At 56.8% G+C, this 21112-nt stretch overlaps 3 protein-coding genes across 4 annotated transcripts; 1 reads left to right on the top strand and 2 right to left on the bottom strand.

Annotated features, from left to right (window-relative positions):
* Window positions 1-1396: 1396 nt before the first annotated feature.
* On the bottom strand, window positions 1397-7070 carry ALKBH4 (alkB homolog 4, lysine demethylase). Its single transcript, XM_006180924.3, has 3 exons — window positions 6920-7070; window positions 4407-4604; window positions 1397-2295 (listed from the first exon to the last, which is right to left on the bottom strand). Exons 1-3 carry the CDS (start codon window positions 7040-7042, stop codon window positions 1708-1710), a joined length of 909 nt encoding a protein of 302 aa, XP_006180986.2. The 5' UTR covers window positions 7043-7070; the 3' UTR covers window positions 1397-1707.
* Window positions 7071-7136: 66 nt separating this feature from the next.
* LRWD1 (leucine rich repeats and WD repeat domain containing 1) lies at window positions 7137-13986 on the top strand. 2 transcript variants are annotated; one of them, XM_032459611.1, is made up of 15 exons: window positions 7137-7339; window positions 7849-8083; window positions 8201-8284; window positions 8783-8923; window positions 9171-9275; window positions 9539-9661; window positions 9739-9853; window positions 10079-10188; window positions 10383-10590; window positions 11105-11177; window positions 11284-11424; window positions 13009-13100; window positions 13273-13428; window positions 13509-13621; window positions 13718-13986. In XM_032459611.1, exons 1-15 carry the CDS (start codon window positions 7260-7262, stop codon window positions 13862-13864), a joined length of 1923 nt encoding a protein of 640 aa, XP_032315502.1. In that variant the 5' UTR covers window positions 7137-7259; the 3' UTR covers window positions 13865-13986. The 2 variants fall into 2 exon arrangements, with proteins under 2 accessions (XP_032315502.1, XP_032315501.1); XM_032459610.1 differs by having other exon boundaries at window positions 8201-8317.
* A 205-nt stretch (window positions 13987-14191) lies between these two features.
* On the bottom strand, window positions 14192-18007 carry POLR2J (RNA polymerase II subunit J). Its single transcript, XM_006180925.3, has 4 exons — window positions 17879-18007; window positions 16576-16665; window positions 14999-15173; window positions 14192-14425 (listed from the first exon to the last, which is right to left on the bottom strand). The coding sequence occupies exons 1-4, from the start codon at window positions 17929-17931 to the stop codon at window positions 14390-14392; spliced, it is 354 nt and encodes a 117-aa protein (XP_006180987.1). The 5' UTR covers window positions 17932-18007; the 3' UTR covers window positions 14192-14389.
* Window positions 18008-21112: the final 3105 nt, after the last annotated feature.

Here is a 21112-nt window from a genome sequence, read left to right as displayed (position 1 = left end):
AGAAACACACAGATCCCGCCCATGGCCTAGTGGCACTCAAGACAAGGTCCCAAGTATCCTGTTTTGTAACAGTTGCCCACGGAGGTAGAGGCCCCCTTGTAGGAAATCTCTCCTTTACTAGACCATTTCCCCAGTGAGCCCAGCCAGCCTGCTGAGAGGAGACTGTCCTGACCCAGACACCTCTGGGAAGGTGAGGGGTGGGTGAGGCCCAGCAGGGCGAGATGGGACAGGACTAAGGCCAGAGACTCCTCACTCGGCCCCCTGAGAACCTGCTGGACCCTCTTTCCAGCCCCTGCTGCCCCTCCCAGGTTGCTGGGGACACAGTACAGGCAGGTTCTGCACAAGTCTTGCAGGAGCAACCCAGAGGACGTTCCCTGGATGGAGCTCAAACGGAACCCTCTGTGGGCAGAACATCTTGCAGGCTCCACTGGGGGCCAGCCTGCCCTAAGGCCCAGCCCATCAGGGTAGAGGCCCCCCACCAGCTCTTGGGAGGCAGGCCACCAGGCCTGTGCACCTCCTTGGCAACTGAGGTGCAGCAAGACAGGCTGGCAGTCTGGCCGGGTTTGCACTGGACCGCCAGTCTGAGCGCCGTGTGAGGGCTGGCATGGAGGTCGCACACCTGGGAAGAAGCTGCCCCCCTCCACTCTCCTGCTCCGAGCGAGCTGGCCCGGGGAGCAGCGGTCAAACTATCTGGGAGCCCACTGCCCCCGCGGCCAGCAGATGGGCTCACTCAGCCCCGAGACGCGCACGCAGCCTCTGCGGGGCCTCCGCGGGGCTCTCCAGACCAGGCCGGCAGCTTGGCAGCCACAGTGCCACTTGGCACGGTGGCCAGCGGCTCTCCACACCTGACACGGCTGAGAACATGTCAGAGGGACATGAAACCCAGGGCTGTGAACCTCTCCAGGCTGTGGTGCGGCCTGGCCCCCCGTGTCCAGCCCCCACCGTGTGGCTGATGAGCCGAGTGTACTGTCATATAAGCAGCAGGAGAGAGGGCGGGCCACGGGCCCAGAGCGCACCGCCACCCTCAGCCTCCCCAGGCTGCTCCTCCCCTGCTCACAGGGCAGCCGCCCACGCAGGTCAGCACCACACAGCACTGACACCAGAAAGGGAGCCACCTTGCACTGTCCCAGGAGCTGAGGAGACCCCCCACCCCAGTTTTTAACAGCATGGGGAGGGGTGGGTACCAGACTCAGATTTCCCTGTCCTCATCACATCCCGCACCCCATGGGGTCAAGCACACCTGGGCAGAGCCTGACACAGAAGCTGTCACCAGCTCTGCCGCCTGACACAACAATAACCTCAAATCCAACTCTGGTCTCCAGCCCGGCACACACCCTAAAGAAGGGCCTGCAGGCTGGGATGTCGGACAGCCCCATTCAGAGACGGATAAAGAAAATGGTCTGAAGTGGTACCAATGTTTTTTAAGGTCAAGTTATGCCACTGCCCCCAAAATGTGAGAAATCAAACAACTCAAATAAGTGGCTGGATGCAGGCCAAAGAGAACCAACCGGAGGCCCAATCCATCAAGCCAGCTGGCAGGCAGGGCTCCCACTGCTTGGGGCGAGTGTCAGGCCATCTCCTCTTAAAACCTAATCAGGGAAACAAGGCCCTTGCGCCTGGCGCCCCTTCAATCCTGGCGAATGGTCCACTCTGGAGCCAGCAGCCCCCGCCAGCCCCAGCACCAGCTCCTGTCCCCAGGGAGGCAGCTCACAGGGGTTTCCCCTCAAAGGAGAGTGAGATTTGCAGGAGTTCCCGCCCTAGTTCTTGCTGCCTCCCACCAGGACCGAACTCAGCTGACAGCTCCCTGAAGGTGGCGCTCACGCGGCGGGCCTCGATGTGTCTGCGGTGGATGGCGTGCTTCCACTGGTGCCGCGCGGCTCCCGTGAGCACCAGCAGAGAGCGGCGGGGCAGGGGGACGGCCACCTCCACCTCCTGGCACAGGACGGACCTGCTGGGGGCCATCACGCCTTCCACCAGGGCCTCCGGGAAGCCGGACGGGGCCAGGCAGAGCAGCAGGCTGCCGGGTGCCTCCCGGGACATGGACAGCACAGTGGAGGACAGCAGGTTGAGGCTCACCAGCCGTTCCCCCCACAGCCAGGCGTCATCCAGGTGGGGGTCGATGGCCGAGCCCCGCTCTGGGCAGTAGTCCAGGTTACACTGCTCCACGGGCCAGAAGTCCTCCAGGACAGGGTAGAGGCCCATTCTCCGCACCACCTCCCGGCTGAAGCTGGGGAGGCCTTGGAAGCCAGCGGTCTTTAGCTTCTGTTTCCGAAAGTTGACCTTGGGGCCGTAGTCCTGAAGGATGAGGACAAAAAGGGAGTGAGGGATTGAGTTTACAGAAATGGCATCACACACCAGGGCTGAAGAATCCAAACACAGTGACCAAGACGAGCAAAGATTTCTGACTTCATGGATCTGACACTCCAGCAGGAGGAGGCCGGCACCAAGAAGATAAATAGGAACAGCAAACATCAGATGGCAGTAAGTGCTGAGGGGAAAAATAAAGGAGGGAAAGGAGATATGAAGTGTCAGGGGGAGGTCTCAGCCCAGGTACTGCAGGAAGTGGAGCTAGAGACAAGAAACCCGTGTGCAGGCAGTGTCCCCGGGAGGAGTCGGGACCCGGGAAGAAAGAGCAGCGAGGCAGGGAAGGCCAGCCCCAGGCAGCACCACCCAACTGGCCACCACTGGGCATGACTGGGCTTTAGGACCACAAGGGAGAACAGTTTCCACAGGACCTAGCAGCGGATCCACTCCTAGCTTCACACCCAAGAGAACTGAAAACACAAGCCCATGCAGAAATCTGTACTCGAATATTCACAGCACTGTTCACATCAGCCAAAAAGTGTCCACCAAGGATGAATGATGAACAGAGTCATCTATCCATACAATGGAATATTCAGCCACAAAAAGCAGTAAAGCCTTGACATAGGCTGCAAAGTGTCGAACCCTAAAAGCGTTACACTCAGTGGAAGACACCTACACAGAGGGTCGCATGTTCCATAATCCTGTTCATATGACTGTCCAGAAGAGGCAAATCCCCATAGACAGAAAGAAGACTAGTGGTGGCTGGGTGATGAGGGAATGGGGAATGACTGCTAATAGGTACCAGTTTCCTTTGGGATGAAGAGAATGTTCCAGAACTAGACAGTGGGTGGTGGTTGCACAACACTGTGGCTTTACTGAAAACCAAGCCACTGAATTATACACTTGAAATGGGTGAATTTTATGGTATGTGGCTTCTATCTAAAAAAGGAAACAAAACCAAAAAACATTTGGGAGGAGGGAGCCTTGTAGAATTCACCTCAGATCTGTGGCCCGAAGGGTAAAAGAGGGGCGCATCTATTTGCCGACCACGGCCCCCTGGGGTCCCCCTCCAGCAGAGGCTGGAGGCTGGCTCCACCTGGTGGCAGTCTTTCTCCATCTCTGCATGGCTCAGCGCCAGGGCCCACGGGCTCCTGCAGGCCACACGGACCCCTCAGCAGTGTTGGGATGAGAGGCCTGAAGGGTCTGTAACAGAGCAGTGACGAGATGTCAGTGGGGTCACTTGCTCCCTACTGAAGCCGCCTGAGGAGGGGCGAGGTCTGCGCAGGACACACCTGCAGCAGGTGCTGGCGGTGGCCTGGGGTGTATGTTCTCAGATTCAGAAAGAAAGAGCTGACAGGAATCACCAGTGAGAGACAGAGAAATCAGGAAAGATCCACGGTCTCTGGCCTGAGCAGCTGGAAGATGGAACTTGCCGACAAGGAGACACGGCATGGGGGCGCTGCTGTGGGAGAAGGGCCACAGCTCAGCTTAGGGTCCGACAAATAGGAGACGTGGGGGTGCTGGAGACAGGAACACAAAGTCCTGAACACGCCGATGTGTGAAGCCGGGCCTCACGAAAACCAGCAAGGGAGTGTCTGGAGAAGGAATGGGGAGGCCCAAGGACTGAGCCCGAGAACAGGCCTTCTGGGTTTAGGGCGTGGGGGTCAGCAGTGGAAGCAGTTTTCGAGTGGGAGCAGGAGGAGAGGAATCAAAGAGAATAACTTTTGAGAAGTTCTGCTACAGAGACAAGAGAGATGGAACTTGCTGGGAGGCCAGTGGGAAAGGTCCAGTCGAGGCAAGCCTATCTTAAGGAGACACAAGGCCGCATAAGAGGGGTCGGCATGCAGCATGCAGCTGCGTGGGGCTGGGAGAGGAGCTGGGCACAGGCGAGACGGCGGCGTGGGCACAGCGCAGGCACCGCGGCAGAGGCACCGCTGCTTGGCCCCTAACGGCCCTGGGGGCTGGGGGTTGGCCGCAGAGGAGGGCACTAAGAGGAAGGGGGGGCAAAGGGGCCCCAGGGTCAGGAGCCTGAAAGGGCCCTGCGGCACGACTGTCCTCTCTGGCTGGCCCAGCCCTCCTCCCCAAGCTCTGGGCTGGCCTACCTGCTTCCTCCGCCCAGACTGTGAGAGCTTCCAGGGTTCACAGTCCATCAGCTGCACCATCTCGGCTTCTTCCTCCTGAGTCACGAAGTCCTCAATCAGTGTCACGCCTGGGAAGGGGAAGGCCCAGCCTTCAAAGTCAGATTCCTCAGCCCCCACGGCCCAGCCAGTGTCAGCATAGTAAATGAACCGGTGTGTTTTCTGCAAAAGAAAGGCAGGGGTCGTGTAAGCCCAAGGAACAGCCCCCGCCCAGCAGTTCACCCTCCCTGCACACTTTACAGGGCAGCTGGAGTCTAGAGGGAGGTGGGACCCCTGGCCTGGGCCACCTCCTGGGAAAGGCCCCCAGCTCCCCCACTTCCTACATCCCTCATCTGTAAAAGGGAAGTGTCCCATAACCATTCTTACAGTCTCCATTTTACAGATGAGGCCACTGAGGCTCAGCAGTTAAGGAACTAGCCCAAGGCTGCATAGCTGGGGAGCAGCCTTCAAGGCCACAGGGCTCCTGTGTTGCTGTGAGGTACCTTCTGTCCTCTCCAGGCTGGTGAGGATGAAAGGAGAGGACTGTGAGAAAGTAACTGGCCCTGACCAGGAGTTCGAGAAATAAGGCCCCAGGAGTGTTCAGGGGGTGAGGAGCGCATGCTGGGAGCTCTTTCCGGCTACAGTGGGGGTGTCTCTGGGCCCCAATCTACATTATGGAAGCCACAGGCACTGCCTGAGTTTCCCTTCAATAAAGAGCAGAACTTGCCAGTCCCCCCTGAGGAGTGCTGGGCTCGGGCTGACGACCTCCTGCGGCAGGGCCTTCAGGAGCTGCCTCCAGTTTCCAGCAGAGGCCACCTTCATCCTGAGCCTCCAGCCAGTGACCCACCATGAGCCTGGCCATTTCTGCCCAACCTGGGACTGCCTACCAGGTAGCCTTTGCTCCAGAGCTTCTGGTTAGGTTGGCCATAACTTTGTCGGACCTACATTGCAGTCTGAGGGGGCCCCTGCCCCAGGAAGTCGGCTTCCTCCCCTTTATGTTCTACAGGCATTGCCAGCACCCCCGCCTATCTCTGAACCATCACATCCTCTGTCCCCTGGCGGAACACACAAAAAGTAAGGAGTCACCCTGCATATTTCACTTGTTCCTTAGCCGTCAGGTCAGGAAGATGCTACCCCCTTGGTGCCTTGAGCCTCCACACCCCTGCCCACAGGCACAGTTCAGACTTTTGGCAAGGCCTGAAAAACTTTTTTTTTTTAAGTTTTTAATTGTAGTAAAATATATACAACCACATATATTGTATACATAAAATTTACCTTCTTAGCCATTTTTTAAACATATAGTTCACTGTGTTAAGTATATCCACATTGTCGTGCAACCAGTCTCCAGAACTTTTTCATCTTGCAAAACTAAAACTCTACCTGTTAAACAACACCTCCCTGCCACTGGCACCCACCATTCTACTCTGTCTCTGTGATTTTGACCACTGGAGGAACCTCATACAAGTGGAATCACACAGTATTTGTCTTTTTTGTGACTGGCTTACTTCACCGAGCATAATGTCCTCAGGGTTCATCCTGTTGTAGCCTGTGTCAGAATTTTCTTCCTTCCTTTCTAAGACTGGATAATATTCCATTGTATGGATGGACCCTATTTTGTTCATCTTTTCATCTGTCCATGGACACTTGGGTTGCTTCCACCTCTTAGTTGTTGTAACTTTGTTATGAACATGGGTGTACAGATGTCTCAAGATCCTGCTTTCAATTCTTTTGGGTACACACCGAGGAGTGGGATTGCTGGATCACAGAGTAGCTCTACTTTTAATTTTCTGAGGAACTGCCATTGTTTTCCACAGGACCTTCCCAGCTTTTATCATGGACACTGAGTTTCCACTGGCTTCCCAGCCTCCTTTCCTTCCTATCCCTCCTTCCTGCTCCCAGGATCTTCCTAAAATTCACAAGTAACTTCCTTTAAAACCCTCAAGAGCTCACCAAGGCCCTCAGGACCAGTCCAGCCTACTTGACCACAGTAGTAGGTAGGCTGGACTCACCCCCCGTCGTCTGAAGCATCACTCACCTTCCCCAGGCCTTGGCTCAAGCAATTCCCCAGCTGGAGCGCCCTTGCTCCACTCAAGAGGCTCTGAGTCCTTTTTCGTTAAGTCATTGGAATTAATTTCCTCTTTGCCCATTTTCGTCTAAGGCCTCGTGGGGCCCTTCGCCCTGGTTTTCGGCACCTTCTACTCTCCCCACGTCGTCTCCCCATGGCCCCTGAAGCTCTCAACCCCAGACATGGGGGCTACGTTTGTTGTCAGACAGGTTCCAGAGGTGAGCTGTGGTCGGACTGCACCCTCGTCTCAGCCCCTTCCCCACTGAAAGCCCACTCCTCAAAGCTCTCATCTCCTCTCCCCACAACGCCTCCAGGGCCAGGGCCACTGACACGGTTTGATCCGGAGCCCGTCTTTCAGGGCCATCCCCGGCCTCAGTTTCCCCGAATGAAGAGTGGCGTTAGTTATAGGTGTGGCCTCTCTCCCAGCCCTCACCTGCGGGGGGTGCTGCCAGGGCGGGTCACCTCCGCGCTGGCGCTCGCAGACCAGACAGGTCCGGATGCCCTTGCAGCCGCATTCCCGAAGGACCTCAGGGGCCGCCACCGCCGCAGCCGCCATTACCGCGTCCTGGCACCAGGGCGCAGGAGCGGGGCCGCGGGGGCCGCTGGGAGTTGTAGTCCAAGAGCAGGGCATGAGCTCCTCCAGGATACTTCCTTCCGGTCGTCGCCGCCGACCGATTCGCGCGGCGCCACCTCCTGGACTCGGCCAGCCGCTGGCGCCAGCTCCAGGACTCCAGTGCCGCCGATCCGGTCAACGCGGGCCGCGCCTCCTCGCCATGGGCCCCCTCTCGGCGCGGCTGCTGATCCAGCGGGGGCGACCCAAGAGCGACCGGCTGGGAAAGATCCGGAGCCTGGAGTAAGGGCCGGGGCCACACAGCCAGCCACCCGGGCCTGGGTCGCGGGATGGTCGGGAAAATAGGCTGAGACCGTTCTCTTTTCGTTGGTCGACCCGGTTATAGCCCTGTTGGCTCCACAGAGTCTCTAATCACTGGAGCCAAACGCCGTCCTCGCCATAAGTTGGGCCATGGGCCCGGAGCGGCATTACCCCAGAAAAGGGCCTGCGCTGCTAGGGAGACAATCTTGCAGAAAAAATATGGAGCAACCTGTTGAGATATTTTCAGAGGACCTGGAAAGCACAGAGGAGCCCCCCTAGAGGATCAGGAAAAGCATCCTGGAGGAGGCCAGCTCCCCCGAGTTCTAAAATAGTTACAAAATTAAAATAAGGTGGGGGGGATTTGGAGGAGAGGCTCCGCATGAGCAAGACATGTCAAGTGAAAACGCCTTTGGAGGCGCCATTGGCTACCACAGGTGTGGGGTGAGAGGCCTGCCTGCCCCCTGAACCCTCCTTGTCTGCCTCCTCCCCAGCCTATCAGGGCTGAAGCTGCTCTCAGAGCACTTGGACCCCAAGCTCCTGAGCCGCCTGAAGCAGCTGCAAGAGCTGGACCTCTCCAACAACCAACTGGAGACGCTGCCCGCAAACCTGGGCCTGTCCCACCTGCGCATCCTCCATTGTGCCAACAACCAGCTGGGTGATGTCACCGCGCTGTGCCAGTTCCCACAGCTCGAGGAGCTCAGCTTGGAGGGCAACCCCTTCCTGACAGTAAGTGATGGCCCCCAGCGGCCCCACATCCAGGGCCAGCAGTCTGTGGGCTGGGGCTCAGCAACCCCTGAGCCCTAGGCTGGGGCGACCCCAAGCCTCTCTTCTCTCATCCTCCAGGTCAGTGACAACCTGAAAGTTTCCTTCCTCCTGCCCAAGCTCCGTAAGGTCAACGGCAAGGATGCTTCCTCAACTTGCTCTCAGGTGGAGAACTTGAACCGGGAGTTGACCATCAGGGTAAGGGGCAGGGAGGTGTTGCTGGTGAGCATTCAGGGGCCTCCAGGAGCAAGTGACAGAATTAGACATTTGGAGGACACTAACGGGGGTTACAGGGGCTCTCTGCCCCAACTGTGAGCAGCCCTGAGCCCCTAGCCTGACCTGTTACTCTGAGCCTGGCTGTGGTGCTTGGCCTCTTGTTCTTGGAGGTCCTACCCTCTGCGTGTGCAGGCAGGGCCTGGCAGGGAAGGCTGGGACACTTTCTTGGTGACTTAACTCTGGGCCAGCTCCTCCCTTCTGGGGCAGTTTCTCTTTGTGTGTTGCTTGGGTTTGTACCACTTGCAGCTAAGGAGTCTGTGGTTCAGGGAGGCTTCCAGGAGGTGAGGTTGAGATAACCTCTGGCCATGAGATTGGAGGCAGAGGTGCCATGGAGGGTCCAGGAGAGCTGGGGTGGGCTGGGCCTGAATCTGGTCCCTTTCATGCCAGGTTACAGCTCACTGGGAGAAGTTCATGGCCGCACTGAGCCCAGAGGAGGGGGCGGAAAAGGCCCAGGCAGACTTTGTGAAGTCTGCTGTCCGGGATGTCCGCTACGGGCCCGACTCTCTCAGCGACTTCACCCAGTGGCGGGTATGTCCTCAGCCTGCTGTGCTGGGAGTCGGTTCTCACAGCTCCTCCCTGGTTCCTGCAGCCTGAGCCACCGTGGAAGACTCTGGCCACAAGGGGATATGGGGAGTGGGGCAGGTCAGGGAGGGCAGCCCTGCTGGCTGGAAATGCTCTTTGCCAACTCGGAAAGCACCCTCTGACTAGGAGTCTGGGCAGGGGCTAGAGGCCCCCGGGACTGTGCCCAGCTTCCTGATGGCCTGGCCCCACCTAGGTGCGGATGATCTCTGAGGAACTGGTGGCCTCTGGTAGGGCTCAGGTGCATGAGGCTGACGTCCCAGAGAAGCCCCCCCAAGTTACAGCTACACTGGAACCCAGGGTGAGTTCCGGGGAGCTCCCAGGGCCTGCTATGGCCCTTCCTGCCCAGGGAGGCAGCAGGGAAGCAAGTGTCGTGGAAATGAGCCCAGGAAATGGCCTCCAATCCCTGAGCTGGTTACTTCTGACCCTAGGCCAGCCCTTGCCTCCTGTACTCGTGGGAGGGCACAGTCCAGCCTCTGATGGGGAGGAAGGAAGTCCTGGGCAGATGGGCCCATGGTCACCAGGCCCTCAACCTGCCTGCCTGTCCCCCTGCCCCTTCCACAGATCAGGCCAGTGGCCTCGAAACGGCTGGGCGATGTCCCACTCAGCCTCTCTCCCAACAAGCGGGTGTGCACCTCCCCGTTGGCCCAGGTGGAGGGCAGCCCCATGGGCCCTGATGGCAGCCAGGTAAGCTAGCAGGGTGGAAGGGAGTGTGTGGCGGGAGCAAGGGCTGGGACCGCTGTGACCCCCCCCTTCCCCCACAGCCTGCCCTGCAGCTGGAGCCCCTGCACTTCCTGCAATGCCACAGCAAGAACAACAGTCCTCAGGACCTGGACACCCAGCTCTGGGCCTGCGCCTTCGAGCCGGCCTGGGAGGAGGGTACACCCTTGGTGGGCAGGCAGGGCAAGGGCCACAGGGAACAATCAGAACAAGCATCCTGGGCAGGGGGCCTAGGGATGCCAGCTGAAGGGGGTGGCCTGGGTGGATGGGGGATTCGGGGGCAGGAGGAACAGAGAGCTTGAAAAGTGTCATCAAGGGCAGGAGGCGGAGCTGCAGTGGGGAACCTTACAGAGGACGTTTCACCAGGCTGACCCCTCAAAACAGGGCAGGCAGGGGCCACTTCCCAGACCGTGGCCACGTGTGGCGGGGAGGCCGTGTGTGTGATCGACTGCCAGACGGGCATGGTGCTGCACAAATACAAGGCGCCTGGTGAGGTGAGTTCCGGGGCCCCGTGCCGGCAGGGTGTCCAGCGGAGCCTCAGCTCCCAGGGGCAGGAGTGCTGGGGTCGCAGTCCAGACTCTGCCACCTGTTCACCAGGTGGCCCTTTTCTTTGACGCCAGGCCACAGTTTCCCTGGCCCGGCCCTGCAGGCACATGCACATGCGTGACCGCTCCCCTCCCCTCCCCAGGAGTTCTTCTCAGTGGCCTGGACGGCCCTGATGGTGGTCACACAGGCTGGCCACAAGAAGCGCTGGAGCGTGCTGGCAGCTGCTGGCCTGCGTGGCTTGGTCCGGCTGCTGCACGTGCGTGCTGGCTTCTGCTGTGGGGTCATCCGGGCCCACAAGAAGGCCATCGCCACCCTCTGCTTCAGCCCCACCCATGAGACCCACCTCTTCAGTAAGACCCTCTCCCTGCACCCCCAGGGCTCCCTCAGCACCTGTGATCTGCAGCCGGACGCCTCAAGGCTCCCTCCCTGGGGTGGCAGGCAGCTCCTGTGGCTGGCGGGCCTCACGCCGGGCTCTGAGTTTGACTCAGGCTGGTAGAAGCAACATGGCTTCATGGACGACTGACTGATTCTGTCTTTCCCCAAAACCTGCTCTGTGGCCTTGGAGGTTCCCAGCAAGCTGGGCCACTCTGTCTGTGAGCTGGGTGGTTACCCCGGCTCTCCAGGTATGGCGAGCCAGCCCAGCAAGGGTGATACCTGAGCAGAGGCCTGCGAGACATGGCTGCCTGGTCTGGGGCACGTTAGGTTAGAGCAAGATAAGAATGATAGGCCCCGGAGTCTTCTGTCTCCCAGCCGTGGCCCGCCCTCCCTCCCTGCCCTGGGACCACAGTCTCAGCCTGGGATGCAGCTGCAGGAGGGAGCAGGGCCTCCTCAGGGCCACGTCTCTCCTTCCCATCCCCTTCTCAGCGGCCTCCTATGACAAGCGGATCATCCTCTGGGACATCGGGGTGCCCAACCATGATTACGAATTCCAGGCCAGGTGATGCTTTGAGGCAGGGCTTGGGAGGTGGGGGCAGGGGCACTGGCCACTGGGGCGGGTGGACACCTGAGTCTGTGGTTTCACGTTCTCCCTCACCGGCCGGCAGCCAGCTGCTTACACTGGATGCCACCTCCATCGCCCTGCGCCTCTGCCCCGTCGCCTCCTGCCCAGATACCTACCTGCTGGCCGGCTGTGAGGGTGGCTGCTGCTGCTGGGACGTGCGGCTGGACCAGCCTCAAAAGAGGAGGTGAGAACAGGCAGGGATGCCTTGAAAGCCAATCCTTGGAGCTGGATGGCTGCCAGTCCAGGTGTGTTTCCCCAGGGACACCTGCCAGGGGTTGTGCCAAACCACGCCCCCTGTCCTGGGGGCTGTTTTCAGGGGCCTCTTCAGAGAGCTGTCCTGTTCCCACCTCCTGCTCGTCTCTCGGGGAAGGGCCCCTGGGCTGGTCTGTTGCCTCCTGGGCTGTGATCACCTCCCTTTCAACCCGGGCCTTCACTTCTGCCTGGGTCCTCCCACTCACCCACGATGTGACTTTCTTCTGTCCAATGTGATTTCCTCATCTGTGAAGTGGAGACAGTAACTCACATCCCAGGGCTAGTGGAGGGGAAGGGAACAGTGCCTGGGCAGGAACGAGGCCCCGGAAAGGCCAGGTTGAGGCTTGCGGCTCATCCGAACCACCGGAAGGCCTCAGACAGTGCTTGGCAGGGGGTACCCTCATGGGGCCCACAGCCTAGTCTGGAAGACAGGCATTAAAATGCCACTAAGTGTGATTGATGTCAACTATGAAGGAAAGTAAGGTGCTCTGAGGGGAGCAGGGAGGCCGAGGGGACTCTGAGGTGACTGGTGGCGGACAGACAGGTCCTCAGGCTTATCCTCTCTATGTCAGCCCTGTGAGGGAATCAGGCGGGCAGAGGGAGGGAAGGTGCTCACACAGAGGGAACAGCATGTGCAAAGGGCCAGTGGCGGGGAGAGCTGACTGACCAGGGAGCTCTGGCAGCAGCTTGGAAAACCATAGGGAATGGCACAGGGCAAGTTGGCAAAGCTGCCTGGGCCAGGGGACACCAGCTCTGTGGGCCATGGTAAGATCTTGAATTTTATCCAAAGAGCAGGGAATAGCCTGGGAAGGATTTTAGGGTGGGTGGCTGGAGGGACTTGTAACTTGTCACAATGCCTTAGCACAGACTGTGGCAGCTATCAAGCCAGGTGTTGGTGGGGCCCCGTGCCACACAGGGGAGTTCAGCCCTGGACCCGCCTCCTCCCTCCCTGCACACTCATGTCTGCCTGGTGCCCAAGTCCAGTGGCTTCTCCCCCACATCTTACATGTGTCTGCTTCTCATGGTTGGTACTCGGCTGCCTTTCTGACCCCAGGTAGCCTCTCCAGGACTCCGGGCAGCTGCTGGCTAGCCTTTCTAAGCAGTGTGACCCCAGACACACTATTCAGCTTGGAAGCATTCAGCAGCCACTCCCCACTGTCTTCAGGGTCAGAGCAGACCCCTCCCCAATTTCTCCCTTCTCAGGCCTCCAGCCCTCAGCCTAGAAACACCTGCCTGCCTTCCTGGGGAACTGCTCATCTCGGTCAGCCCCAGAGGCACTGCCTCATTCCAGAACTCTTCCTGGCCACACCCCTACCCCTATCCCAGAAAAACTAGCCCCTCATGCTTCTAAGATCCCACCACCTGTCACTCAGTACACTCAGGCGCGGGCTCCCCCTTCCAGGGCCTGGAACAGAAGGCAGGCCCAGAATAAGTGCCCAGTGGATATTTGAATGAGTGAGCAGCTTTTTGTTTGTGCAGCCTTCTTAGCTGACCAGCATCTTCTGTTGCCCCGCAGGGTGTGTGAAGTGGAGTTTGTCTTCTCTGAGGGCTCTGAGGCATCTGGACGGAGAGTAGATGGGCTGGCGTTTGTTAATGAGGATGTCGTGGGTGAGTGAGCCCTGCTTAGGGGACAGGCTGGCCTCCTGGGACCCAGATGGGCCGTGGTCAGGCCTTCCGGGGGGTCACTTCTCCATGGGCTGGGGTTTAGGTCCAAGGGCTTCTGAGGGGTCCCCACTGTGGAAGAGGAATTGCCAGGCTCCGTTCTTCACTCTTCCAACAGCCTCCAAGGGGAGTGGCCTGGGCACCATCTGCCTGTGGAGCTGGAGCCAGACATGGGGGAGCCGGGGCAGCCAGTCCACGGTGGCGGTGGTGGTCCTGGCTCAGCTGCAGTGGTCGCTCACCGAGCTGGCCTACTTCTCACTCAGCACCTGTCCTGGTGAGTCGCCCACCTGCCCCATCCCCGCCCCACCTCTGGGAGCTCTGCCCCACCTTAGATTCCAATCTCTGTCCTGGCAGATGAGGGGACTGTGCTCTGTGGGGATGAGGAGGGCAACGTGTGGCTCTACGATGTCCGGCACATCCTAGCGCAGCAGCCTCCACTGCTCGCAGCCCCACAGCCCCCCACGCAGGTATGCACGGCTCGCACCTCTCCCCTGATGGGGCGGGTGCGGCAGAGGGGCCTGGATCAAGAAGCAGGAGCCCAGCCCCCTCTGTCTTCCCATCAGATCCTTAAGTGGCCCCAGCCCCAGGCCCTGGGCCAGACAGTGACCAGGACTATGGTGAACATGGTAGTGGCCAACTCCACCTTCACCTACCTCACCGCTCTGACGGACTCCAACATTGTCGCCATCTGGAGGAGAAACCAGCCTTGACTGTGCGGGAGCACCTGCCTCTTGCAAAGCACCAGGGACACAACTTAACTTATTCAGCTTTGGGGGTAATGACAGGGATCTAATTATTGGTGAATACTTTTATTAAACCCTACTATATAAGAGGGCTGAGAACTGTTTGTGGGCCCCACCTGGTGCCCCTACACTGAGTAAGTCAGGCAGATGTGGCAGCTGGGGCTTCTAGAGCAGAGATTCCCAGAAGCACGTGGGTTTTCAGTTGCCTTCTGCTTCAGATGGCCACCCCATCACCTCTACCTCCACCAAATTGACAGTCCATCTGCGATGAAGTCGCCTCTGCTTCCGTCCACATCTGGGTCTTTTCCAGCCATACTTTATTAGAAAGATAAAACAGACTCTGTGCAGGACACACCAGTGTTGGGGGCGAGGGGCTCACTGGAATCGCCACAAGGAGGCCCACAGCCGGAGGACGTGCTCTTGTCCACTTAGTGCCTGGAGAAGGGCTGCGTGCAGGGTAGGAACTGGCTGAGCAAGACTCCTTCCAGCCCGTTATTCAATTCCTTCTTGCTTGTCTTTGATGGCCACCTGAAGGAGAGGAAGGAGGTGGCACCTTTAGCTGGAACGGCTGGGGTGAGGATGTCAGAAACGCAGCCCCTGCATCCCTGACCAAGGTCTGTCAGGAAACCACCACCACTCCCTTCCCCAGAGCATAGCCACGAACTGAACCGGGGCCCCATACAGATCCAGGCGCTCGGCAGCCAGTCCTGCCCACCCCACTACTTCTCTGTAGCACAGGGCCTGCTGCCTGGGACGGGAATCAGGTGGAGCAGGGGTGCTTCCTGGTGAAATCTGACAAGCCATGGATCGTTCCCACTCTAAACTGTCTAGACTTAGAAGCCTGCTGCATGAACAGGTGTGGCCAACCCTGCGATGATGTGGACAGCAGGGCCCAGGCCTTAACTTCGTAACCCCTTACCCCATGCTTCCTGGACGCTGGGGTGGTCATCCCTCCTGTCACCACCTCCACCCCTCTCACTCGCTCCCCGCCACCCCAAACAAGTCAGGGGACACACCCCAGAGGTCAACCTAGGTGTGGGCATACAGGCTGCGCCCAGACCGACCTCTCCCCCGACCACAGCGGCATGTCCAGCCCCTCACCCGGAATCGCTCTTCCAGCAGGGAGAGCTCGCTGATGAGGTCTGTGATGGCGTTGGTGAAGGCCTCCTGGGGGCTGTAGTCCGGGGTGGTCTGCACGCGGATGATGATCTTGTGCTCCAAGGGGTGGGGGACTTTGTAGCCAGCAAATAGCACCTGTGGGTCCTTCAGCAACTGTCTGAGATACAGGGATGGGCAGGGTGAGGGAGGGCGGTGAGCCTAGTGCCCCTGTGGCTCTGGTCCCTTGTGGCTGACCAGGCATTCTAACCAAGGAGTCTACCTGGTAGGTGGGAGCCTGTAAGCAAATGCAACTACTCTTGATGTTCAGTTGTTTGCCCCCCACTCCATCCTCAAGTAAAAGACACTGAAGAATACCATGTGGGGACTCCCTGCCTACACATTCCTGCATCCATGAGACCAATGACCCTCTCTAGCAAACAGGGTTTCCAGCAAACTTCCCTCAGGGGACATCAGGGACTCTGCAACGCCCCCAAAGAGACCTCCTTGGGCAATAAAAATCCAGCCAGTGTTCAGTAAACCAGAACACAAACCCCATTCCCAGCCCCAAAAGAGCATCTGGCACGGCAGTAAAGGCAGCAGGGGGAGGAGGCCCCGGGCTCTGAGCAGTTAAGGAAATGGAAATGGAAGTGCTCTGGGTGATGCAGGCGGACCGCTGCCGTCCTGCACACAGGGGTCCTGGTCTGGGAGGCCATGGTGAAGTGAAGCCTGCGTTGTGAGTTGTGCCCTGGGCACCTGTGGGTTTTCTCCAGAGCAGCTCTGTCAAGTGTGAACACAGAGTGGGAGAGCCCTGGCACAGGTGGGGACACTGGGCTCACACAGTGTTGGGGCAGCAGGGGCCCAGGAGAGCCTAGGTGCACCACTGGCTGGGCTCTGGGCAGAGTCATCCAGGTATCAGATGGGCAACCCCACCTCCTACTCACAGCAGGAGACCGGGCAGGCTCCTGTCCACGGCCTCAAACATGCAAACCTGGGAAAGGTATGGCTTTGCTGATGGCACATCTCAGCAGCGGAATGACAAGTCCTTGGGCCAGAGAGGCAATCACATCGCTGACCACCTGCCTGGCCAGGACTTCACTGGTGCAAAACAACACCCACCAACCAATGTCAGGTGCCCATCAGGACACGGGGTGACTACAGAGCCCCTCTTCCATTTCCTTCCCTTATTCTATGAAGTTACACTCTCTGGCACATTTCAGAATGCCAGGTGTCACTGAGATCACTGCCACAAATGGGGGTGGGGTGAGTGGGAAGCAACCCTGACTGCTTATCCATGCTCGTGAGCACAGAGCCCCGTGCAGATCCCCTTTTCTGTGGCTTGCTGCACCTTCACTTAACTTTAGTCAGATAATGAGCCAACACAGAAGAGTGCCTATGAGAACAGATGTGGGTCAGCGTCATTTTGAAGAAGAGGTACTGGGATGTGTGAATTCTCACAGCCAGCACCCAGAAGGGCTTCCTGGAGCTCAGAGACACTTGAGAGTATTTTCTGGAACTTGTACTTGGCCTCAAAAGAGCCACATTAAACACAACCTCCCAAAAGCCTTTGATGTGGAACTTACGATTTAATAATGTTTCCCAGCGTGTGGTCTTCTTTGTTGATGGTGAACAAACAGGCATTGGGTACCTTGGTGTCCTTGTTAATGGTGATCCTAGGAAAAGGCAGAGGCGACAGATGGAGGGCAGGGGCTTCCCTCCTCCCCTGAGTCTAAACCCTGCCCTTCAAGGCAGGCTCAGGTCCCACCTCCTCCTGGTAGTCTTTCCCCATCTCTTCATCCCGTAATAGACCTCTCTGACTCAGTAGCAGTGTGGCTACCCCAAACCCAGTCACATCTGGTTCTGTGGGACTCTCACCTTCTCTGGATTCCTCCTTTTCCCTAAAGCAGAGCTTCTCAACCTTAGCACCACTGACAATTTTAGGCCAGATAATCCTTTTTTGTAGGGGGCTGTCTGGTATATAGTGTATATTAACAGCAGCCCTGGGCTCTACCCATTAGATGCCAGGAGCAACCCCTTTATGACAACCAAAAATGTTTGCAAGCATTACTTAAGTCTCCTGCGGGGCAAAATGGCCCCCAGTTAAGGACGACTGTACTCAAGGAAGACTGAAGTGGCTCGCAAGGGCTAGACCGCAGAGCTCTGCATACCAGGCAGTTAAAGAGAAGGAAAAGCCAACGTTTCAGACGGTCTCCTTTGTGCTGAGCCCTGGACTAAGCACTTTACATAAATTACCTCGTTTAATCTCCCCTTACAGACAATCCTGTGATTTAATTTCCTCCGGATGAGGAAGTGGGCCTCAGGCAGGTTAAGTTACTAGGCCAAAGACAGAGACCTTAGGCGGGGGATCCAGGAGCCAAGCGAAGGTTGTCTGCGCACTAGACTACATTTCCCTTCACCTGCAGGCAATGAGGAGTCACTGCAGGTTTTACAACGACGAGTATAGATTCGCTATGAGTCTGAGAACCATCACTCTGGCTACAGCAAGGAGAATAAAAGTGGCAAGAGGGAAGACGAAAGAGGGGACCACCGGATCTCAGAGGAAAAGGTCTTTGGAGCCAGATTTCCTGGGTTTGAATATAGACTGGCCACTTTTTGTGCGCTTGGGGGAGTTACTTAACCTCTCTGAGCCTCGGTTTCCTCATTGGCAAAACGGGGAGACTCACCACAGCCTAGGACTGTCTTAAGTTTGGCAGACACAGGTACGAAGTGCTCGGCCGAGCCGACGCTCAAGCAAAGGCTGCTTCTGTATTCTGTAACCACCCCCGCCCCTTCCCCGGCAAAGGACTGGCACAGAAGCCCCAGAATCCTCGGGCGCTGATCGTCAAGGGCCCACGACTCTCCCCTGCCCAGGCCGGTTCCACTTACTTCTTCTCGCCCTCGAAGAGCAAGAACGACTCGAAGGCGGGAGGTGCGTTCATCCTAGCGCCGCAGCCGCCTCCAAAGCCACAGTTGCCGCCACCACCGCCACCAAAACCCTACAAACCAACAACTTCCGGGTTAGCGGCTGCTTCCGGGTTCCGCTGGCGGTGCCAAACCTGTGTGAGAACCGGCTTATTGCCCCCTATTGGATTGGAGGGTCTTGCGCAGGCGCGAGAAAAGCTTGCGAGAGGCTCCGCGCATGCGTAAACCCGGAAGCTCCTTCCGTGTGCTCAACTGTGGGCGCACTTTGGCACGTGCTCAGAACGCTGCGGGCTCCGTTGGGTCTGAGACATCCTTATCCAGGCTAAGGGGAAACCTTGAGATGTTCTGCTTTCTGTTCCCCATGCCCCTTGATCTCTCTTTGGAAACGTGCCCTAAGAGTACACAGCAAGAGGCTCCTGAATGGAGAATGGAGCCATAGGGTAGTGGGCAGGTGTGGCTGAGACAGCGCGAGGGAGGGGCTACGGCGCGAAAGAAGCCTCCTCTGAGCTAGACTATTGTGAATGGATAAGTCCCTTGCCAAGGTGGACTGCTACAAGACCCCTGGCTGGGTTGTCACTGGCTTGCCATGGATTGTGGCCTAGTGAGCTTCTTGTCAGGGGAGCAATTGGGTGAAGGCTGGGGAGGAGGGAGGTGTATACAGGTAAGGACAAAAAAAGGTTGCCTGCCACTTCAGTAAACAAACAATATTGTCAGCCATCAAGCCATCAGCCTCTGCAGCTGCCCGCTGACGGTGAGTCCTGAGGGAACTCAGGATGGAGTAAAACAGGATACTGGCCCAGATAGTTAAGATGCATATTAGAAATAATTTCAATGAGTCCAAATTCTTGCATCTTCCCAAACACAGAAAAGCATTAAAATTGTTAAAGTGAGATGTCTGTCTTTGTGATTAGCAGTAACCTTTTGATGTTTGACTATGTTTTTGTTTTGTTTTCAGCAAAAGCTCATATATCCTGGTTCCTCCCTTACCTCTCTGGAACAATTCCTCAGAGAGATCTGAGAGGCTGTCTCCTGGACTATAGTCTCAATAAGGTTCCCCAAATAAAACGTAACTCCCAACATTTAGGTTGTGTGGGTTTTTTTTTTTCCCCAGTTGACATAGGTGTGGAACACAGGCATGAGAGAGGCGCTCAGAGGGATAAACATATGAGTCTCTGTTTTGATTAGTTGATATTTTGCAGAGCACAGCTTAGTATAAAGGTCCTACCAGAGCACTTTAAAATCACAGGGGCAGGGATCTCACATTAGGTACTGGAGCCCTAATGGCTTCCCAGCCGTTTCTTTTTTTCTTAAGGGATGGGTGGCAGCCAAGGAGCCTCCAAAGAAATCTGGAGCTTCCACCATCACTTCCTGGGAAGGGCTATTTTCTACTTGAGCCCTGGGAGGAAAAGTTGTCTTTTGTCGGAGGCCCACACCAACCTCAACTCCCCCAGGCCAAGCGGGTGGGGGCCTCTTTAACTGGGGAGGAATAGAAGGCAATAACAGTTATGATGCCCTGAAGCTGTAATCCGCACCTTCTGGGTCATCTGAAAGTTTGGGCCTAGGCAGCGTAGACAAAGAATGTCACCTGCCATATCAAGTAAACAAAGGGTGTTGTGGCCATCAAGCCATCAGCCTCCACAGCCACCCCCAACAGTGCACCCTGAGGGGATTCAGGATGGAGAAAAAAATCTTGCTTTGTTTTGTAAAACTCCTACATATCCTGGCCCCTCCCTTACCTCTTCAGAACTGTCACTCAGCATTGTCTAAGAGTCTGTTACCCGGGCATGGGCATAAGTCCTCAGGATGTCCTCTGAACAAAACATCATTCTCAACTTTCACATTGTGCTTTTTTTTTTTTTTTTTTTTTTTTCCAGTTGACTGATGCTACCCTTGCCAGGATTGCAGGGACCTGGAGGTGATGAGGCTGGCTGGTTTTAACTGGGCTAGGGACTGCATGGGGAGAGGATTTTTACCAGCAGGGGCTTCACCCCCTGCCCCTGTATAAGTCTGTCCTCTCTAGGGAGTTCTGGTCATAATTGCCCTTTGATTCCCAGACCAACAGAAGATCCTGGGCTCCAGAAATTGTCAACACCGCTTTCCCCACCCCCGCAAAGTTTTCAGTGGCTCAGTTTTGGTGTCTCCCAAGGGGAGGCCAAGAGACCATTCCCATCTTTTCATAAATCTAAGGGAGCTAGGCCAGCCTGGCACCACTGTACATGTAAGGGGCTGCTGGAAACAAGGGATGCTAACAACCATTATCCAACCTTGGAAACAAGGGGCAGTGGGACTGCGTGGTATATCAATGCCAGACCAGAGCATAGCTGAACAGGACGGACCAAGGGTTATTTAAATATCTAGGGAGAGATGGTCAAAATGTGAGGGCTTTGGGACCAAATCAAGCCTGCCACCTGTTTTTGTGCACAAAATTTCACAGGAGTACGCCATGCCCATTTGTTTCCTCACTTGTCTGTGGCTATTTTTGTGCTACAAGGGTAACTGAGACCCAAACCTGCAAACCCAGGCCTTTGCAGAAAAAGTCTGCCAATAGCTAATTTTGGGGAAAGGACCTGTGTTTGACTTTGGTATTTATTATTCAGTTAGAGCCCAGACACTTATTAACTTGTTGATTTCTACCCCACAGAGAAGAAAACTGCATCAACCAGTTTTGCATCTAGAATCACAATCTTATTCTAACATTACTCAGCTTCTCAAAATAGTCTACGAACCGGCTCTGCCAAACTGTTTCCTCCTTGAAGTGTAATAAATCTTGGATACATGTTTGTTCTGTTTATATGAGTAATTTTTAAAACGCATTTGAAAATTATACTTTGACAGGAATTTCTCGAGGAGGTTGGTGGGAATTTGCACAGACTTCCTATGGGATCAGCCTGGAGGATGAAAGATGCACATGCTTTGTGAGCTGGGTCCACTCAGGGCTCCCCAGGGTGCCTGTCCTGTGCTGAATGCAAGCCCCCTGGGCTGCAGGCCTGAAGGTCTAATCAGACCCTTAAGACATCTGGGGGACCTACCCCAGGCCCCAGGTGAGTAACAGGCCTGGTGATCCTGGGGCAGTGGTGGTGTAGAATCTCTGGGCAGGTGGAGGGGTGACCTCCAGTACCTGCCTGTGATGAGGGCAGGCAGGAGTCTCCTCTGTCCATCTTCTTTTTGCAGATGACTTCCGAAGAGTGGCATCCTAAG

Source organism: Camelus ferus, chromosome 18 (assembly GCF_009834535.1).
Source record: "Camelus ferus isolate YT-003-E chromosome 18, BCGSAC_Cfer_1.0, whole genome shotgun sequence".
NCBI classification, from domain to species: Eukaryota; Metazoa; Chordata; class Mammalia; order Artiodactyla; family Camelidae; genus Camelus; species Camelus ferus.
The sequence above is the reverse complement of the archived record's forward strand: the minus strand, read 5'-3'. Positions and strand labels throughout refer to the sequence as shown.